Source organism: Ambystoma mexicanum, chromosome 3q, assembly GCF_040938575.1.
Source record: "Ambystoma mexicanum isolate Mex_15411 chromosome 3q, UKY_AmexF1_1, whole genome shotgun sequence".
Lineage (NCBI taxonomy): Eukaryota > Metazoa > Chordata > Amphibia > Caudata > Ambystomatidae > Ambystoma > Ambystoma mexicanum.
The window spans coordinates 1,201,564,856-1,201,586,716 of NC_090926.1; the positions used below are offsets into that span (position 1 = coordinate 1,201,564,856).

Here is a 21,861-nt window from a genome sequence, read left to right on the forward strand (position 1 = left end):
GCTTAAACAGACTTTCCTAATTTCACGTTTCAGTTGAAAGGGTTTTTTCCAAACCTTTTTAAACGAGAGAGAGCGAGAGAGAGACTATTAGTTGAGACCCCATTTGCTTTTTCTGCACTTACCCAATAGACCCACATGACTTACCTGACTTACCACAGCTTCATTGGATGTATGCCGTGGTGAGGGATATGTGTGGCAGCTTCAACAGTACATTGTGTATGGCACCAAAATGTGGATGTTTTGTAGCTGTAGGATAACGCTTTTCTTGCCCACTACTTAATGAGTGATCAGAAATGGGCTCTTCACAATTAAAACACACACACATTGCATTACAAACTGAAGCAAGGATTTAATACAATGGTTAACAGACACGTATAAAAATGACGTTTGTACAATTTTACACAATTTTGCTTTTACACATGGACAACAGTATATTTTACACAATAAAGCTTAAAAGTAGTGTTTTGAGGAACAATGTGCTGGATAGCGGGATTCCGTTGAGTGTATATATTGCAGGGTTGACCCACTCGGATAGTTTCCATAGAACAGCACAGCAGAGAGGAATACTGCTTTGTGAGAGTGGTATTCATGAACCCTATGGCAATCACGTGCATTTTATATAGTGGGAGACTGCCATGCTGGAGATCCACCTGGAGGATGGGGAATGCAACTGCGTCGTGAGCAACCCAGCGGAATGGACAGTCGATGACAGACAAGGAATTCCGGACTCGGATATCACGGCCACTGTTATGCACTAGACTCTGATACGTATGGACATCTTTGGCCACGACCTTCCGTGGATTAAGAATGACTCTTAGGTAACAAATGAGAATGGTGCTTTTTAATCTCAGAATTCCATGATTTTAGGTTAATCACATGATTTTCACATGATTTTCAATACAGAATCACGTGATTTAGAGCATTGGAATGACAAATGTATAAACCTGACATTACGCTGAAATGTTAAAAAGATACTTATTCGTGTGAATCATAGTGTCTTTTTTTCAAAGAGGAAAGGTCCACATTTGCAGGCTGGTAAGCACCAGTGGGAGCTTGGTGTTACTTCACGGGTCCAACACGGCTTATGGGGAAACTCTTTCCTTTTCCAATTAGGCATCCTCCCTATGCAGAAAACGCACCGTAGGTAACTGCTTCTTCACCGGAGAATTTGATTGGGTTGGGTGTTTATTGTAAATGTTTGCATGAAAGTGACCTTATTATCGGCTCTTATTGAATGAGGGGCAGGGGAGGTAAGGCTCTGATTGAAGGTGACGCAGGGGGAGTGAGGCTCCTATTGATGGTAGGGAAGGGGGTGAAGCACATGTCATGTACGCCAATATCTTTGTCTGGTGGAGGTGCACTGACCACGAGGCGCACCACAGTTATTTACCATGCATCCATCCAGCCCTGGTACTTTGACTCTTCCCTGGGCATTTCATAGCAGACTCCCTTCAGAATCAGCTTTGGAATTGCCCCCTGCTGCTAGTAACGTGCTATGAGTAAAATGCTGACTCTATGTAAAGTGCATTGGGGCCCAGAATGAATTAGATACATGTGCACATCTATGGTTATTGCCGGCTTTGTCATCCTGGGAAGAGTCAATATATGAGTGGTCTAGTGGTTTTGTGTGGCTGGACAACACTGCATCCTGATGCTGATGAAACAACCTTACTATCCATTAGGAGTCTTGGAACTATCTTGAAATGTTATCGATATATCCTACTTATAATCCAGGAGTGCTTGCTGGGTTTGGAAGACAGACCTAGATGAACTCGCAATAAATAAACATTTCTGAATTAATCATAACTCTTGCCATTTGCTCTGGGCAGCGTACCATTACTACGTTTTTAGCCTATGTTGCCATCACAAAAGACGAAAATCATGTGCAAATCAGTTTTGGTCAAACCTGGGTTTTCATCGCTTTTACAGAGGACCACAAGAAGCTCCAGACATTATTGGTGAATATAGTGTGCCATCCTAAATAGAAGCCCCTTACCCGCTGTGCCTGGGGAATCAAGTAGCACCTAGCTGATGAGGGGCAACAAGGCTGAAACAAGTCTGCAGTTGCTTATATTTACCTGCAGAAGGGGCATTCTTTAGAAGTCCGGGTTGAACTGCTCTCATAGGTTTTGTGACGCAAGACTGATCGCTATGTGGGTGGCCTTTTCTTTAATGACACAGCAGACCTAAAACCAATGGCATGACAGCTGCCCAGTGCAATTACCAGTGATTATGATCATTCAAAGGTTTTCTGACATCACATGTCAGTGTGTCTAGTTGTGTGACATAGAGCGTTTTGGAATATATTGCACTACAATATACTGGGCTCCTTATGGGTGTGGCGGTGAGGTAATAACGTGCTGGTATTACCGCATACTGCCATGTTACAGCACTGGCACACTTCAAGTTGCCGGTAGGCTGGTGGATTCACTATCCACCACCCTAGCATCAAAAAGCTGGTATTAACGGCCCAGTAATACTCTGCGCGTAATACAGGCACATCCCCCCATGGAGTCCAGTGGTACTCCATGGAATGGCGATTTACTGGTGTTTCCACCACTTGAAATCTGTCAGTAATTCCACCAGACCAAGTGGCAGAAACGGTATTACAGTTTGCCGGTATCCCGCTGGCATTACTGGTGGTATACAGGCAAACATGTAATGAGACCCACTGTATTAAAATGGTAACATAAAATATCTCAGTCCCTGCTAAAATGCAATGGGGAAATCAGTGTTTTGCCTGACATTTCCTTGCTTCTACAGACTGATGGGAACTTCTAGGAACTAAAAGTGAGGTGGCTTGTGTCAGGAAACAAATAAGGATAGGTTAGAGAGAAAGAAAGAAGACAGAGAAGGTAAGGGAGGCTAATGGGTAGAACCAAAGAATGAAAGAGAAGGCATCTGGGCAGGGAGGGAAAACGGAATAAGCTTAAATGATGCCGGTCAGCAAACGGTTAATGCCACAGCAAAAATAGCTTTAATATGCAGAAGAATAGAACGAGTCAGGTGTATTAAGGCATCAAGTGGGGGAAAAGGAGAGGGTGGGAGGTAGAGAGGATGAGATTTTTTAATTAACCAAGTCCTGACATTTGGGTGCTACTGTTTTCAGCCGGTGTGTTCCACAAGCATGACACGCATGGAATGGCTGCATCACAGATCGCTGCAACAGCAGGGGTGGTAACTAAGCAACATTCATGGCATGTCTTTTGCCAACAACACTGTCAACGGATTTGACAATGATATCAATGTGGAGCTGGGGTGATACATCGAGGGCCAACTTAGCCTAGATAGTTTGAAAAGGGATGCTCACCAACCCTCGATTATGAGGGGACCAGCAGCAAGGTATTCTTGGGTTTGATTTCGGGAAGGGAATCACAAACGTTGCATTAGAATGGAGGGTGTTTTGTTGCATTTTTGATCTGAGGCTAATTGGCAGTGATAAGAGAAAGTAAACTGTCCACGTTGCCTGCTCAGGCAACAAGGCCCAGCCACAAGGATATGGGTAAGCAGAGGCGTCTCTGGTTGTTTCTATTTGCACGGGCCCACCTCATTTGAACCATTGACTACTAAACAGTGCGACCTGTTGCAGGTAAAGTAGGGCCATCATCAAATCCTACCACAGTATTGCCATGCAAATGCGCAGAGGCTATGGGCCCGATTTACAAAAGTGTTTTACAATGGTGCTATCCCATTGAAAACGCTTTGTAAATCAGGCCTTGTGAGTCCTAGCCAGAGCAGGCCTTGTACCGTTTGACGTTTCATTAACATGCAGACGAAGACAATGCATATTGTATGTGTTGACGCCTAGTCCACATACACATCAAGGCATGGCATACTGTACAAACTTCAATTATATACATTAACACATATAACACAAAGTATAACACAACACTGTGCATTGCACGCCTCGTCATCCACAGGATTCAGTGACACCCACCATCTGTGAATGCAGGTACCGTGCCAGTTAAACAGGTGTGGACGTTTAGGGGAAAAAAGTTGTGCCAGCGCCTTCCTGCCAATCCTTCCCTTTACCACAGTGGCTGTAGGCATGCCAGCAAGTAGAACGCTTGCCCGGCTTCTTTTTACGGAGCATGTGTGCAGAAGGCCAATTGGTTCATTGCGGAAGCCTATTCTAAAAGAAAAAATTAACGAGCGGAACAACATGATCTGAGAAATTTTGCAGAACTAAGCTAGGTTCCTGCTGCAGGAAATAACCTTTTCCTGACACAGCTCGAAAGGATGTGAAATGTATTTACATACACAGTATGTAAATAGGCCCACTTCTTTGAAGAGCAGTACGGCTTGTGGATCATAACACAATCGTAAAATAAATTAGACCAAGGAAGGGGTTTCCTCTGCGCACATGTGTACATCTATGTGGACATAAGTACGTTGTAAACACACATACATACACACACGAACTCTCTCACTCCTGGAAAACTCTCACTCGCTCATGGAACCACAATCTCACTGTCCTGGTATATTTTCCAGTAATTAGGGCTCTACGGGAATGGGAATACTGAAGCACACGGTGCCAGTGCTTCAGTGATATTTCTGCTGGTAGGGGTAGAGGCCTGACCGTGGTTCACTGCCCCTACTGGCAGACTCAGAGTATGCCAGTCCGGAAAAGGTACCGTTGTTACTGGCACTTTTTTCTAGACTGGACTGGCCGTAATGAGGCCCAATATCCAGATGTCTGTGCCGAGCTTGCACGGCTATGTAATTTCTTGTTTTAGACACATTGCCTCCAAAACGAGCTCACACCATTTTATGACCTTACCACTGTAAACAAAAATGTTGTGTTTTTAGGATGGCAATTGCTGGGAACATGTAAGGATTATCCCTGGCTATGAAAAATGTACGTTTCTCAATCCTGCTTCATCACTATTAAGAGCATGAAAAGGTCAGAGAGTCGGCTTCTGGGGCACTTTGAGGAGCCAAAGCTGCCTTTTTGTGCTCAGTGATTGCTAACTCACCCCCAGCCCTCCAAAACCGCAAGAGAAACCCTGCACCCCTAGACAGACATGAAACAAAAATCTTGTAATCGTCTCAATATCTGCGTATGGTACGTTCATCCATCTATCAAAATTCCCACACGAACGCATGCTTTTCATATTGCTGTTAGCCATTCTGGCTGTTCCAGAGACTGTGAGAGTTTCACTGAGCACACCTTGCCCGTATGTTCCAGAGACTGGAACCACACATATCTGGACTCTGAAAAGGGCAGACTTTTATCATCATGAAGTGTTGATGACCGTGTCCAACCTGATTTAGCAAGGTCACACATGACCCTAGTGGATGCCGGGAGTGCTCCAAGTGCTATGGGATGGAAGGCTGGGTCCATCAACAAATGCGGAAGGTGTGGTTGGGGAAGGATCCCTACAACACTGTATGGGACAAGGGGCCTGGAGCATATGTATCAGTGGTTATTTAGTGGGGCGCATTCTATGGGTATTTATAAATTATGATGGAAAACAGGTATATACATGCACCATAAGTACCTTTGGTTTGCAGGTTTCAGCAGTTAACATGCAAAGAATATTTGGTAGAGCCCCCTTCCACATACCCAGGACTGCAAATAAGGGGCAGAACACTGGATTTAAGGACCTGTAATTCAGGCCCAAAAGTGCTTCACATCTTGCATTCAGCCTCTTCAGGCATCTGCTATATACCATTCTCAGGGTGACTTCCTCCATGAGAATGCATTTGTAGAGCTGAGTTCCACGAACCCTACCAGACAAGGGCCTCCAGGCACCCCGAGCCGCCCACAAACGGACACAGAAACACTCTAAGCAATTTTGCAGAGTTCTCTTACTCGGCAGCTCTGTCTCTATCCCACCGGTCAGGTCTTACACGCACGTTGTACAGTCTCGCATGATCGGGGAAGTGGGGAGCTCGTGCTTGTGTGTGCAACGTTCTAAGGAGCTGGAGCTGCGCAACTGTATCATGCAACGTTCTGATGGCTTGTCCTTTTGCAAGAAGCCCCAACAGCACAATACCCTAAGAAACTCCTTCCTCATTTCCTTGCTCCTCAGAGTGTAAATGATGGGGTTCATAGCAGAGTTTAGCGTTGCTACACCAAAGAAATAGTCAGCCGTGTAGAGAATGGGGCATGTCTTCACTTTGCAGAAGTAGTCCAGGAGCAGGATGGTGAAGGCAGGCAGCCAGCAGATGATGAATACCCCCAGAACAATGGTTACTGTCTTTAACAAGGCCAGGGTGTGAGGGGCTGCAATCTCTGCATGGCTGGACTTGACGATGAAGTAAATCCGGACATAGAATATTACAATGGACAAGAGGATGAGGCTAAAAATGGTGACCACGAACAAGATGTAATTCTTGGCATATAGCGGGAAGACTGTGGAACACAGCGTCAGGTCATTGATGCAGTTCCAACCTAGGATTGGCATACCCCCGATCACCAAGGATATGACCCAGCAGGCCCCGATCAGCATGATCATGCGGCAGTTCTTGTCCCTGCTGTAGACCTTCACCTTTGTGATGGCCACATGCCGCTCAATCGCAATGGCCAAAAGGCTGAAGACCGAAGCTGCAAGCGTGGTGAAGGCTGTGCCCTCCCTGATGAACCACTCGACTGGAGTCAAGTGAAAGGTGGCTGGGCCAGACAAACAAATATTGGCAATGAATGCTGCCCCAGCTAGAAGGTCTGAAAAGGCCAAGTTCCCGATAAACAAGAACATGGCAGAGTGAAACTTCTTGTTTCTCCACACAGCGGCCAACACCAGGAGATTCTCCAAGATGATGAAGCAGCACACAATGATGACTGCGATGGAAACCACCTGTCGGGATGTGTTCATTTTTCTCGAAGCATCTTTGGTGTAGTTGTAATGCTCGCAGATCTTGTTAATGTTTAAATAGTGCTGATATATGCTCCCCATCGCTGAACTGTATGACTTGGGGGACGAAGACTCTAAAGTCCGTCGGTGCACATGAAGTAGAGATCAGTTTTTGACCACGTTGAGGCCGCGCTTGCCAACAGCCATTCTTGCTTGCCGTTCATTTAAGTGTTGGAGTCGGCACAACGGACCTGCAGAGAGAGGGAAAAACAAAAAATTACTATCAAGCTGGATGACGCCAATAGGCATACTTGTTGCAACATGAACACAACTGCGAAGCCTCTGTTTTAAGCTGGGTCCTCCTAGCAAGATACTGGAGGAAGTTTAGAACATTAGTGTTTGCAAGCAGCCTTATTTAAACCATTTCTGCCAGAATTGCACTATAATTATTCTTGGTAGCATTTCACAAGTAAAGTAAGCTGCAGATGACCCCCTTCTGAGAAGTGAAGGGAAATTCACACCAAGCCCCCACATCCTTCTTGTAACCCCGTGTACACATTTTATGAGATCCTGAGGTGTGCCATACCATAACATTTGCGACCTGCCGCGATTATCAGGCTTTGCTCTTGGTTGCCATCTCAGACAAAAAAGTGGTCACCTACCTACCGAAGGTGGGCACCCAGGCACCGCTATTTGCTCCCTGAATCTAGGAAAGGGATTAAGGAAGCCTAATAACGTAGGGTCACAGCGTCCCACTGACTTCAAAGGCGTCGCTTTCCTGAGATCTGAGTGTTTGAAACATGGTCCCAGGATTAGCAGGCACAGGTGAATTGGGGTGTTTGGGATTTCTGGAGGTGCGGGGGGAGTCCCCTTTGGTTGTGTATCGATTCTGTTTCTCTCAGTTAAAACATCAAAGAAGGTACTGACTACTAGAAGTAATATGTTGTAAGATATACATTCTATAATGTTAACTAGGGGAACATTGATGCCTGTAGAAAAGCCACAATTGTTGGCTTTGTCAATGCTTTCTTGATATGTATATAAAGACATAATTAGCACAATTAGGGGTTATTGGTTCACATTGTACAAGTACAGAGATGGCACCTCAGCACTCATGCGTTTGGACAGAGAACTATGCACTGGTGATATGATATGACATGATAAGGCATTCATAACGCGTCTATACACAAGTGTTTCTAGTGGTGCGGCAGAACTACGGATAAACGGAAACAAATAAAACCTGAGCCCAATGAACCAGATCTTAGTAAAAAAATAACATGTGTTGCTCCCTATTCTGTATGAATACTATGGGACCTTCTCTGCTACCGGTCACATAAATAGCACATTTGTAGGTTCTTATGGTATAATTTCATTTCTGGAGTTCTTGCTCCCTACCCTAGCGGGGCCCCTAAAACTTTTGCTGGCTTCTATGGTTGTTTCGATATTTTTGTGAATAGTTCTCCTTTCACAGCAACCCTTTGTTAGTGTGCTGTTAGTAACCACTATAGCTAGCAGGGCAGGATTTTGGTTCAGGGTACTTCTATCACTGTTACTTTGTGTTGCGGGTTATGCTTGTTACAGCTGTCATTTACCTTTGGCTATACAGGGTTTGTAGCCACCTTTACCACATTGTTGGCTAATGCACCTATATGGTGACCATGCATGTTTTAAGCTCTGCTCCTGGCCACTTTGTTTTGTGGCTTTTTATGTCTGCGTGGACCATGAGGCGTGACCTAATTGGCCATTTTGGTAACTTGGGATCATTCTGAGCCTACAAAGCCCTGCTCCGTTTTGGTTTAAAAGTGATGTAGACTAATTGAAAGTCGTCTAGACTTCACATTCTACATCCAGTGTGAAAGTAGCTGTGTGTTTGGTGGAGTTTACAGCCAACTTGTTTGGCTGGCTGCCAAAACCTTTGTGACTTGCCTGGAGTGTGATTGATAGGCTAGCCTCGGCCAGCACTAGAGTGACTATCTTACCGGTGGATAGTCTGTGGTTTCTCAGGCCCATTGCTGATTCTTACGTAAATACTGCTGTGCAGGTGGGCTGCTGATAAGGTCACTGGTATGGCCATACTGGCTGACCCCTGGCTCATTTGAGCTGTGCATCTTTCTTCTTCCGGCTGACAGGGTTCTTCCTTTGCTTCTTACCTACCACCTAGCTGGCAGGACTGGCCGTCCTTGCTGAACTCTTCCTTCCTTGCAGATGCTGGACCTCTGGCATCCCTCTCCCTCAAATACCCATGGCAGATGCCTCCTTCCTGACGTGGACATCCTTGTAACTGGCTGCTTCTACGCCTGAGCTTGGATCACCTCCAGTCATTTGCATTGCCATTGCCACCATTGTGTGACTATTTCCTTGTTGGGTGGCTGTAACCACTCCTTCCCTGGGCTGGCCAGGGGTTGCGCATGGGTTCTATAGAGCTTCTGTCATGTCCTTGCAGGTGCCGAGTTTTTTGTGGACCATCTCTCCATGTGTCTTCTTTGTTGGTCCTTAAGTGTCTGGGTCCTTGCTGGGTCGTTGGTATCAGCGATACCTAGCCGCCACCCTCAGCGCAGTCCTAAACCCTTCACCCAAATTCACCTGTTCAACTGTTGTTACTGGGCTGAATTATGGAGCAGCCACCACCATGAGTACCTGTCCCTGTGGTGCACCCACCATTTCTAAGCCATAGTCCGAGTAACAGTCGCTGAGTCCGAAAACGTAATTGCTTCAAGAAGTAGTGGGGGTATGATGCCCCGCTCCTACTATTGATCTGCATCACGGCCTTGGCGGTATCCCAGTGGTAAATGTGCTGGGATACTGCAAAAGCAAATAGCTTTACCGTAACTGGGTTCGTCGCTATTAGCGCCGGATCCAGAGTTGTGGTAAGGCTGCTACTCCCCATTTTTTGTAGCGTCCATAGGACTATGCGGCAGTAATGACGACCTTACCCCCAGCGATATTGGCGCTGCGGCAATAGCGCTGCAAATGGGCAGAAAGGGAAGAATTTTACATCCAGCAAAAAGCTGGTGGTAAACCTTCCACTTTCTGTCCAAATTCGGGATTGGGCTGAGCGGAAATGCGGCGGTAATAGCGTTACCACTGCATTTTTGCCACTCCGCCCAACCCCTGATGAAGCCATTTGGTCTTCCTGGTTTTCTGATTATCAAACCTTAGTCTGGATCTCTTCATAAAGGTTCCCTCGGAACATCCAGTGGACTAGCTGTCTGTCTTGCGGCGCCTGTGCACCTGTGTGTTAAAAGGAGCGCATAGCTGACTTTTTCCCAAAACTGTGGCAGGTCTATTGTTTTGTCCTGCTGATCTCTAAGGGAAAATCTATTGTAAAGTGTCTTAAGAAGGTACCTAAATACAGTCTGACATTTCTCCCCACCGTCAAAACCCCCTTACCCCTATGGGTCCAGGGCTTTCTCATATTGACAAAATCCTGACAGATCTGGGCTCTTGGGTTATGGTACAAGATTCCAGAGTCATTACTAGCTGACCATGATCCAGTTATTAGAGATATGTCTTTCCAGGTCGGTACCAGTGACCTTCCTAAGGTTTTGAACCCAAAGTATGTGATAAGTGGAGCTTGATAGATTTAAAGACCAAGTTCTCCCTCATGTACAGAAACGTCCTACAAGTTTTAGAACAATTCTGCAAGACTATAAGCACCCATTTAATTGACATCGAGAAGACCTATAGCTCCACAGGAGAGGCAATGGTTGCTTTTGCCATGCTCCATATAGGACTTCCAAATAAATCATTCTACCTGTAACAGTTGGTTTGCCAATGGCTGCAGAATAGCTAAAAGAGGAAGACCACTGATAATGGAAACCTAACTGTGTCTTCTCAACTCATAGCTGAATATAGCTCCCTTATCAAGTCTATAAAAAAGGCAATTGATTTAGAATGGTCCTCTTGGATAACCGCGGTTCTGAAAAAAGACCAGCAGGCTGTCTGATCTATTGTTGCCAGAGGGCGTACAACTAATGATCCCCAGGAAAATACTACCCTTCTGACCTCTGGCACATTCATTTTGAAGCACTTTATGGGGGTGGCAAACTGTTTGAGATTATCCAACCAGGTTGAAAAGACCCCCTGGTTATTTTCTCTGAAGTAGATGTTCACCCACCTTATTGTTGAAAAAGGCAGGTCTAGTGACTGGCGCTGACAAAATGACTATACATTTGTATAATAAATGGAAGATTTGGATACCATTTTTAACATCTTTGTTGACCATATTAATATGTTTAACTCAATAACAAGCTCTTGGACACTGGCAGAAATTGTGTCTATTTTGAAAAAGATGAACAATGCCTGCCAGGGGCCTACGCCCCACATCACATATTGATTGTTTAGCCAAGATCAGGGGTAAGATCCTTTATAGAAGGCTTGATGAATGGATATATAAGTATAGTTTAATACCAAAATTATTATCTTCATGTTAATTCGAACTCCTAGTCCTGCTCTGTCCTTCAAACAGGTTCGGACAGCCTACAGAGCAGGCTGGATGGGAAAAGAGCTTCTACAAAAGAAGGTACTGTCACTTTAAGAGATTTTACTAGGGTTCAGTATACACGTGCATCACTCCAAGAGCTTGCTGAGGCCCGCTCCTGTGCGTACCAACCGACACCTCTCAGTTTCAGCCTTATATACACTGTGGAGGTTGTGGTACGACATATGCACATAGTGGTTTAGTTGGGAGCGCCTTATGAAGGACAGAGAGCAAGGACTAGGAGTACTAGAATTACCATGAAGGTGATTTATTATACGCCAGTGTCCTGCTCTCCCTCCTTCCAAAATAGATGGGAAACCAGACTATCCATATGCATGAAATAAGTGGAGGAGACAGCATATGCCCAGCAAAGGTTCAAGCACAGAGATTGTGAAGTACTTTTTGGCCAAACAGAGCATATCTCCTGGATGAGGTGTCTAAAGAATAGGGCCTCAAACAAGTATGAGAAATAGCCGAGGTAGCGACCCTAGAGATGTCTGCTATAGGGACATTTCTATGGAAAGACACTGATGTTACCTTAGCTCTCAGCTCTGGCAGAGTGGGCACTTAATCTTTCTGGAGCTTGGAGACCAGTAAGTTTGTAAGCTTTTGAAATGTAAGAAACTACCCACCTAGACATAGTGCTTTAGTAGCCTTATTTCCAGGAGAAAAACCTCTGTATGCGATGACAGATTTCTAGCCTTCCTGAAAGGTCTAGTTCTCGCTACATAAAGATTGTGCACAATCTCTTCTGCCGAAGAAGTGCGAGGTCTAGGATGGAAAATCGGCAAGACATTCTCCTGGTTTAAGTGAACATTTGGTAAGATTTTAGGAATAAAAGTTGTCACAGTCCGCTTGACAACATAAACTCTATGGAAGACGATATAGGGGTCTTCCGAAGAAAGAGCTTGCAGTTCGTCAACATTTCTCACGGAAGCAATGGCTACTAAACATTTTAAAACATGTAAGTGAGAAGTTCTGGTCCTCCTACAGTACCCATGCATCTTAAGCTTGGGCTCCAGCCGGTCACCTATGAGCATGAATATTATGACTTATTACATGTCTTGTCTGACCTGATTTTCCCATAAAGAAGTGTTATGGGAATTAGTTGAATCTACAGAGCACCAAATGCATCGCTTTTTAAATGTGAAGCCACTTGGGTTTTGTCTACTGGTTATAAAGGTGAAGGGGGATAGCTCAGGGATAACGTGATTGTCTTGGAAGCAAGACAACGCAGCACAAAACAGGTTTGAATCCAGATCCTCTACTTAGAAACTAATCTCTGGTATGAAGCGTGTTATAAAAGAACAATAATAATTATTTGCACTTACGATTAAATGGAGTGTGAAAACTATCTAACGTGGTTTTCCAGTCTGAGGAAAAGAATACTCTACATGAAATCCAGAACTAAAATCTTACTGTTGTCATTTGTTTAAGGCTATATGGAACATGAATTGCATAGATAATTGTCCTATCTGCATTAATTTGATTGAATGTGCAATTCAGTTCATGTTCAACTGTTAAGGCCAGAAAGATTTTTTTTTCACCAGTTCTGGCCTTTAACAAGATTTTAAATATAAGGGATCCTTTGATGTTTTTTTAAGATTGCAATTTCTACTGATGCAACAATAGCTGCAGATAATGTTATCAATTGTATGTGCTATTTTAGAAGTAAAACATCTGAATTTGCTGGAAGAAGAATAGCATTCAGAGCTCTTTCTTTATGTGTTAGGTAATCTGCTTGTTTGTATTCTGTTTTTTGGATATTTGTGGGATGATGATTTGAAAATGATATTGTTGTTGCTTATTGTTTTTTACCTTCGCATAAATGTCTAATTTCTGAATAAAGGAATGATGATGATGACTAATGTATGCAAAGGGACATGACAGCACATCTTTTGCACTGCTGTCCATCCCCACTGAAACGTGCAGGACACTTTTGAGAATAAAGTGACCCACGTATTTATCAAACAAGTGCAAATGAAAGCTGCATCATCTAAGTTTTTATTTTATTTGTGCGTATTTTTGTGAATTTTCACCCCAAGTGTCTTCTTCTGCTCACAGTTCCACCTAATCTTTAAAAGCCCGAGGTACCTTTTGGTGAAACTTGCTCTTTATAAATTCCTTACCACACAGCAGGCATTACCATTATCATTGAACCTTGCATGGTCTTGGCACATCGAAGGATTAGAGTTTTTAAACGTACGCTGTGACAGAGCTTCACCATGTTAATCTCCTTTGCCTGGTTGTATTGTGAATCCATGTATTAATCTAGATATCATATGTCTCTCTGTCTCTCAGCATCTCTTTTTTTCAGCAAATGAAAAACCATAGGGTGTATTGGCATTGGCGCAACCACAAAGTATGTATGTGGTCAAATATATTGCTCTAAAGAAACATCTTCATATCGTGTTTTGAGAATACCACAATGCTCAGAGAACATCTTCATCGTTGTACAGTGGTCGAGGTCAATATCATCTGCTTCACCTTGTCCTGAGCGGCTCCTGAAAGTTGATTGTCTCCGGAGATACGCGGGCAAGCACAGAGATTGGTAGGGTAGAAAGATGACGTTTCTCTCCACGAATACCTTTCACACTGGCCTGTGAGAGGGCACCATTATATGCAATTCTTGGTGACACCACATTCAATTGGTATGTCAATTGCTATGTTAATGCGTCCCCCCACTTTTTTGTTTTTAGGACTTGACCCTTGAGGACGACAACACCCCGTTCTTCGTAAAGCCCTTTAACTGATCCATAAAATCATCAACCATGGCCTGTTTAAGGAAAGCAAACGTCTCTCTATAAACCTCTTTAACCCATGCCTTTAGAATGGCATAACATTTCTCTGAGAGACCCAATCCTGACCTGTTGAAGGACACTGAATTGCCTCTAGACAACATGCCTTACCCTTGCATGCTGGATTCCGCATTCACTAGACCAGACAGCCAAGCTAGCGTACACGTCACAATAAAGCACAGAGATAGCCACAATGCGCCTTGAAACACTTGTGTATAGGCGCGTTACAAATGCCATATCATATCATATCACAGTGCACTGGGACAAGTTACTTAAAACCAAAATCCTATCCTTTCCACCTCCTTGGGAACTTCGTTGTGCTAGTAATGCCTTTAATTGGCATTATTAGTATCATTATGGACCTGGCATCTTGAAGCAATAGAGCTCTTTACAAGTTTACTGTTCTGGCCAGTTCTGTTGGATTGGGAAGTGTCAAGCCACTGAAAGAGGAACCCCAAATGAAACAGCAACAAGAAAGCACAGAGAGGCCAGTCGAAGATCTCGAATGACCCTTCCACATTAGCCTTTGACAAAGTCTCAACAACCCCCCACCCCCTCGATCTTCCACCGGTTATTCTGCGATAGAGAAAACAAACAACTATCATTTCCTGCGCTCTGTTTCCAATTAGATGAGTTTTTTTTGTTAGACTTTTGTTCCAGTCTCCTCTCCTCGGCCAACCTATTCCAATATCCCAGCAATTTAGTCTGAGATGAGAAAATATACAGTAGCTCTATTTACCATTTTTAGAGGACCCTGATAAGCACTACATGAGCTAAAATGAGAATATTCTTGGATCTGTTCGTCAGTCCAATATCATGGAAGATGTGGAACTTTCATATCCTTCATGGGATGACGATCATGTACTCCTTGATTTCACTGCAGCCCTTTGCGGCTATATGGCTTTGAGTTTGGAAGGCACTGGTGGCCTTGGAGGCTCTCGGGAACCACAACCCTCCTAAGCAAGGTTAAACAAATAGTAAGGTCTTGTTTTATCATCTGTTTGTGTGGTGCAACTCTGTATGAAAGCTGTCAACAGAAGTGCAAATCGTGGTATTGGTCTGCCAAAAAATAACAAACCCTTGATGCCGCAAATGTGTCAGGAAACCCATAAGCGGGGCAGGCTGGCAAAAAAGGTTATCACTTACTAAAGTGATGATCCCTTTATTACCACAGTCCTTTCATCTTTGTACAGTGGCTTTACTGAGATCTGCTTCCGCTGGTGACAGAGCTTTGACATCCTGTGAGGTTAGCAGATTTCTCAGCACAGAGGTGTATATCCTTTCTGTCACATCTATAGAATAAAAAGGATTTGCGTGCTCTGGGGTCAGATACACAAATTATTGGAGGGGTTGGGTTAAAAAAAATAAAAAAATCCCATTTCTGATTTCTGAAACTAAAACATGCACTTATATACACATGTTTACCAATGGTTTCATTGTAAATCCAGATAATTGTGCTTGCCCCAGCATGACATATATGAATTACTCATGTTTCATTTTGTCACTGCTAGTGAAGACACGTGCTCAGAATGGTTTTGCTCAAGCTCACAAGGCACTCCAGTGCAATCCTATCACTATATATAAAGCGGAATGTATGTATGTATGTTTGTCCGGCTATACAAATCCACACCCTTGAACTCACGTGTACCAATTTTTGCATGGATTCCTCCTTTGTCTGCAGCAAGATCGTAGTTTATGTTTGGATGCAAGATCCTAGTTTATATGTCTGGATGCAAAAATCTTATATGCAAAAATAAAAATTGGATATGTGTCTGTATGTTAGTCCGGCTATACATTTATATTTACACTGTTGAACCCACTGCTACCAAATTGTGCATGGATTACTCATTTGTCTGGGGCAAGATTAAGTCTATGTTTGGATGCAAACCATTCACTCCGTAGACACCCTCATTTACTGATCCTCACCCGATTCACTACAGTAGGTACTAGAAGAAGGCAACATTTTGAAAAGGGTCAGAAGCAAAATGTTCGATGTGTTAGTTATTCCTTTGAAATGCACTACTACTGTATACAGTTCGAAAGTGTTTATTAAAGTAATTTTAAAGGGAATAAAAAAGAAATGTGTTATTACGCCACTCCAAATATGGGAAATGGCAAGGTTACAGTTTACTTAAGTTGATTCATGAGAAGAGAGCACAATCAATCTTTCTTGGACATTTTCGGAAATGTGCTGAAGCCACTAAGAGACTGAAATATGCAGCACAAAAAACAAACATCACTTGGAAAAGCTCCATCTGATGCAAAGCGAAAATCAATATCAAGAGCTTTTGAAACACAACAAACAGCAGAAAGACTTGCCGGGGACAAAAGCAACTTTCTCCAGGGAAAATGAGATGCCAGAGCAAAATGAGGCAAGACTTCCTGACATGAGGTCAAGAGCAACATCCTCCAGGGCACCTGAGACACCAGAGCAAACTGAAGCAAGACTTGCCCACAAAAAGGCAAGAGCAACATCCTCCATGGCACATGAAACACCACTCGATCAGGACACGGGCAACGCCGGGTACCCCAGTTAGTACATATTAAACGGTAACTCAAGAGTGTCTTTTAAACTAATCATAAATCACAACTAATTGGGGGTCATTACGACCCTGGCGCTAACGGGTTACGGCGCCGTAAAAGGCTGTGGCGCTGTTAACCCCTTAGCGCCTAATTACGATGTCCCTTTGCGGGACCCCACCTGAACGGCTGGTCTGGACCAGCCGTTAAAGTAGGAACCCGCAAAATGACCTTCGAGGTAATTACGGTACAGCAATTTGTGGTTCTGTTATTACCGCCTTCCCAAGTCCCATTGAGCCCTAAGCGGCAAAAATGGGAATGGGGAAGGGCCAATGTTCAATGGGGAATTACCACCCCGCCAACCTTGGAATGGGGTGGTGATTCCCCATTGAACATTGGCAAACTCGTTACAACACCGGCAGCAACCATGGTGCTAATAGCGCCATGGGTTACCGCCAGTGTTGTAATGAGGGCCATTGTCCGCTCTATTGGAGCACATACACCTGTCTATGGGGGATGTGGAACACACCTGAATAGACATATTTTCTTGTAGTGGCAAGACATGACTACTGGGATTATGGGCAAAGCCAAAGTGAATGTTCATACTTCGGGATACAGGCCTACATGGGCATAGTCAGCATGAGCATGCTTTCTTGCAGGACCATGCATTATTGACAACATGGACAAAGCCAACATCAGTATGTTCTTATGTGGAAATACTGGCATATATTGGCATAGTCACCATGGACATGTTATTTTACACCGGCATGGCATGACTACTGTCATTATGGTCAAAGCCAACATGCGTGTTCTTATGTGGGGATACTGGCACATATGGGGACAGCCATCAAGGGCATGTTGTCTTGGAGTTGTGTTACTGACATTATGGACAAAGCCAAAATCAGTATCTTCTTAATAACCGCCCAATCATTCCTTCCTAAAGATGACGGTATAGAATGTTAGATCCCAATGATTAGCTAAAGCATCTACATTATGACAACATAGCTATTCATTCTCAGCTTATGCCATAGCTCTGTTGTATACCAATGGCAGTGAGTCATATAACCTTGTGTTCTGTCATTTCATATCTTGTATAAATTCTCTCAAAGTGTGGTTTTGAACTAGACACCCAGACACCACAGCTCCAAAGTACATGCATGCAGATAGGATTCCTAATGCACAATGGGATTGATTTAGAGTCAAGACATTTTGGAGCGATGTGACTAGAGTGATGAACACTGTCTTTTGTGTGGATAGAGAGTATGACTTTTGGACATTGATTCTGGGAGAGGACATGAGGCCGGAGAATATGTCTCCTGAGCGCTGCAATGGTTGCCAAGAGACTCATCTTGTAAAATTGGAAATCTGCAGTCATGCCTACAAAGGATATGTGACTGCAGGAGATGTACTCCGTCTACAACATTGAAGGGGTTGCATTTCAACTGCCAAAGAGAGGCAAACCTTTTGATGATATTTGGTGTAGATTTCTAGAACTGAATTTGGAGTGATTTGCTGTTTTCGGAACATTGGTGGAACCTGGAAGATAAGTTATCTTTATGATGATTTGAGGGGTTTGGGTTGTTGTGTTTAGATGTTTTTTTTTCTTTCTTCTTTCCTTTCTCTTTCTAGCCTTTTTCCTGAATCCTTGTGTCTAATTGCATTGCTTATGCGACTTATGTATTTGTTTCTTTTCTATATTAAATAATAAATTGCAAATAATAAAAAATATATATTCTTAATGCAGAGAACGCTTTAATAGAGACGCCCTACAGCCCCATAGAGTCTGCTAATATCTTTACCCTTTTATTCCTGTGAATCAGGACCCAAAAGTGGAAATGATGTTACTTTTTTGTCTATCTGTCTAAGGAGTCTTCTTATTTTCGATGGATTCATTTAACACCCTGGATCAGCTCTTTATCACAGACTGCATCTTCAAGATCTTTTACACTATTGCTATTGTGGCAAGAGGGACAGTTTGGTTTAACCTCTATGTTTTTCTGTGGGGCTGGGCGCACACTCCTCATGTCCCATACCGGGTCTTTTAGAAGAATCCATGTTCTTTCATGACAAAAGAAATTGTCTTCCCTATAGTTTTGGAAATAATAGTTGGAGGGCTTATTGTCCTTATTTGATTGCTTTTAGTTGCTGGTATGTTTGTTATTGATGTATGTTTGTTATTGAAATGAGCAAATCTAGGCTTTTTAAAAAAAGAAAATGTTTTTATAGTGTATACATGGTTAACAGTAAACCATGTACACGTATTACAAAATATATAGACATTTGTCCCTATCAATGTATTCAATACTGTTCATGAAAAAACCTCTTTTGATTCTTATACGTTCTACAGTAATGCACATTACAATCAATCTTTATTCGGGGATCAAATACTTGTTCTCCATTAAGTTGCACCTACACTTTAGATAAAGCCATATGAAATCTCTATTTTGAAAAGCGTGTAATGTATTTGGGGATAATTCCAAATTTGGGGTTACATTTGTAATATTCGTCAAGGAGCTACTTTGTCTGTAAGTAATTTACATTGATATACCAATCCCCTATTTTGGGCAAATGAGCTTCCTTATCATAGCTAAAACCTATTTCAGTAAGGAATAATCTGTTGCTCTGGGGAAACTTAAGGAGTTCTGGGATACCAGTTTTTTCCATGGCTTTCATGAGGAGCACAGTAATGTTGTCTTGCGCTGCATTTATAATTTTAAAATAGTTAATATGTCTTATCTTCATTGTTGTGCTTAAATTCATCAGACCCAATTCTACTCTTATGAGTTGTAGAGGGCAACTATTCTGAACGCCGAAATAAGAGTGACAACATTTTCCCTCTTTCTTAGCTAATTCTCCATCCATATCTTTAGAGAACTATTTCAAGCCATATGTGACCAAGGGAACAAGCCTCTGTAGATATAGAATTTAAATGGCAATCAATTAATAACCCCCCACCTTGGCCCATTTTAAAGGTAAACCCTCTGAACAATTACCTCATTATTGTTCCTTTTTTGTTCTTATTTCTATTACTTTCTTATCTTTAAAAGTATCACAAATGTGTGTGTCAAGTATTTAATTTAATTCACTGGGTCGAGTTTCTGATTTGCAATATACCAAGAATACAATTTAGATTGGTGCACCTGATTTCTATCAGAAAAAAACGAATGGGTATTCTAGTTGATAATCAAATGGTTCACTGCTGATATAGCAGCTGTTATAAAGGAGTGCATGGGCATTGATGTCGTTTTAGTTTTTGCTTCCAAGATATTATTAATACTATTCCAGAATCTTTTGGAATCGTTTTCGGTTAAAATGCATAGGGTATGCATCCATTGTTCCGAAGCTTTACAATACCTGTAAAATTCATACTAATCGTTACATTTTTACAGAATAGATTTTTTCTTATTTTTGTACACCAGGTTCAAGTCACTTGAAGATCTTCACAATTGTAGTTCTTGACATTGTTTCTTCAATTAATTTAGTTTTTCCTAACAATTCGAAACAATAAATTTTTCGCACAATCACAAAATGTTTAGTATATTCTAATATTTGTTTAGCATAATGTTGTATGTTGAAACTAGTTTCTAAGTCAACCTTAATTGATATAATTGTTTCCATAATTCCATATATTGCGAGAAGTCTGTACGATGTGTATTTGTCCAAGCTATTCGCAACCCTTGTGAGTTTAACACGATCCCACGCTGGATGTACAGAGCCATCTTTAAGCTTAGATATGCATGACCACGAAAGGTGTTTCCTTTATCTCCATTGAGTGGCACTTGTCAAAGACTGTTTGAGTTACAAAATAGTAATCTAATGTCGATTGTGACCAGATATCAAAGCAATACTATACTCCAGTGTGCAAACAGTTCTGCCAAAAACAGTCCAGGTTTGTTGGCTTTATTTTTCAGCATTATCGATGGAGGTATTTGTAAGACAAATCATTTAATGTCTGCAAAGCATTGAATTTAATGTTACATCTAGCCTTCTCCCCCACACATAGGTTCAAGGTCCCCAGTTCTAGTTCACACCAGGACTCCAAAGTTAAATTCAACTGTGCAGATAAGTATTTACGTTCCTGATGATTCGAGGGAGCTTATTTGTTATATATCAAAGCAAATTTGTTGTAAAGCTTTTCATTCAAAAAATTAAGGACAGCTGCTACCAAGTCTGGACCTTTCCGTTTGTTGTCAAATTCATATGATTGCAAGTTATTTATAACAGCAAGAATAAGCCCACCCCTTGGTTGACCCGTTTTTGCTGAGTAGCAAACCGTTGATATATTATCGCCAATATGCAGTTGTTATTCGTGTTTGTTGCAGCATGATTATATTGTGCGTAATCAACCAATTCATACAATAATATTTAATGTTATTTCAGACGGCCCACTCGAATTCCAGAAGAGAAAACACAACATCCCCTTGGTAGACAATATTTCAGATAACCACCTCCAATCCGACTCCATATCTATTGTTTTAGGCTGATTATCAGTGGTAGAGATTACCACCCGTTTAGCCTCGCTAGATCTATCACACAAAACCTGTAAGTCATTGTACTGCACTCATTTCTCACAAGCCTGCCTTTTACAAACCTTTGTGCGAAAGTAACCTGTTTTAACAGGCCAGATGTCAAAAACCATGGAGCGTTGGTTAAGTTTTCTAGTTTCATACAAGAAGTGAGTGGCTATGAGATATGAATAGTAGCCAACCTCAATTCTTCCTCGTCTATTAATTCAATTAGTAGAATTTCACTAGATGAAATCAAGTATAACATAGGTGTACAGTGCAAAATTGTTAAAAGTCTAGATCTGCTAAGAGAAGAATCTTTTTTTCCAAATATATCCTCCTTAATGTATGTGAGTGTGTCAAACGTCTGTGTTTCTTTTCACAAAGTGCAGGTTTGTCTTCTCTCTGTTGCTAAGAGAAATTGAGGTTTAATAGGCAGTCCACATATTATTTCATTAGGTTGAATATCTTTTTTTTAACTGGTCCCCATATTCTCATCCAGTGCTGCTAATCCTGCATGCTCTATGTAGGATGAATCATATTGGGAAAAGCTCAATGAGACTGACAATAACTAATCAGACTCAGTCGGTTTAACCGATGAACTCTGGTGGATTTACGGTCCAAAAGTACAAAGATCGCCAGCTTGCAGTTGTGATCTGTCTTGCGCTTTGCGTCATATATTTTGCGTCTGGTTTATTTTTGGAGCTGTTTGCTCTAGCAAATCATACCTGCCAGAATCTTCCTCAATCACTATCATATTT

The 21,861-nt window shown here is 42.4% G+C and overlaps 1 protein-coding gene across 3 annotated transcripts in view; it reads right to left on the bottom strand.

The window, feature by feature from the left end:
• Positions 1-329: 329 nt before the first annotated feature.
• The window catches only part of LOC138447749 (sphingosine 1-phosphate receptor 2-like), a 474,685-nt gene continuing 453,153 nt past the window's right edge, over positions 330-21,861 (bottom strand). For all 3 annotated transcript variants that reach the window (XM_069604060.1, XM_069604058.1, XM_069604061.1), the window contains one exon: positions 330-7,048. In XM_069604060.1, coding sequence (XP_069460161.1) covers positions 5,850-6,899 — 1,050 coding nt within the window. In that variant the 5' untranslated portion in view covers positions 6,900-7,048 and the 3' untranslated portion in view covers positions 330-5,849. The remainder of the gene's footprint in view (positions 7,049-21,861) is intronic.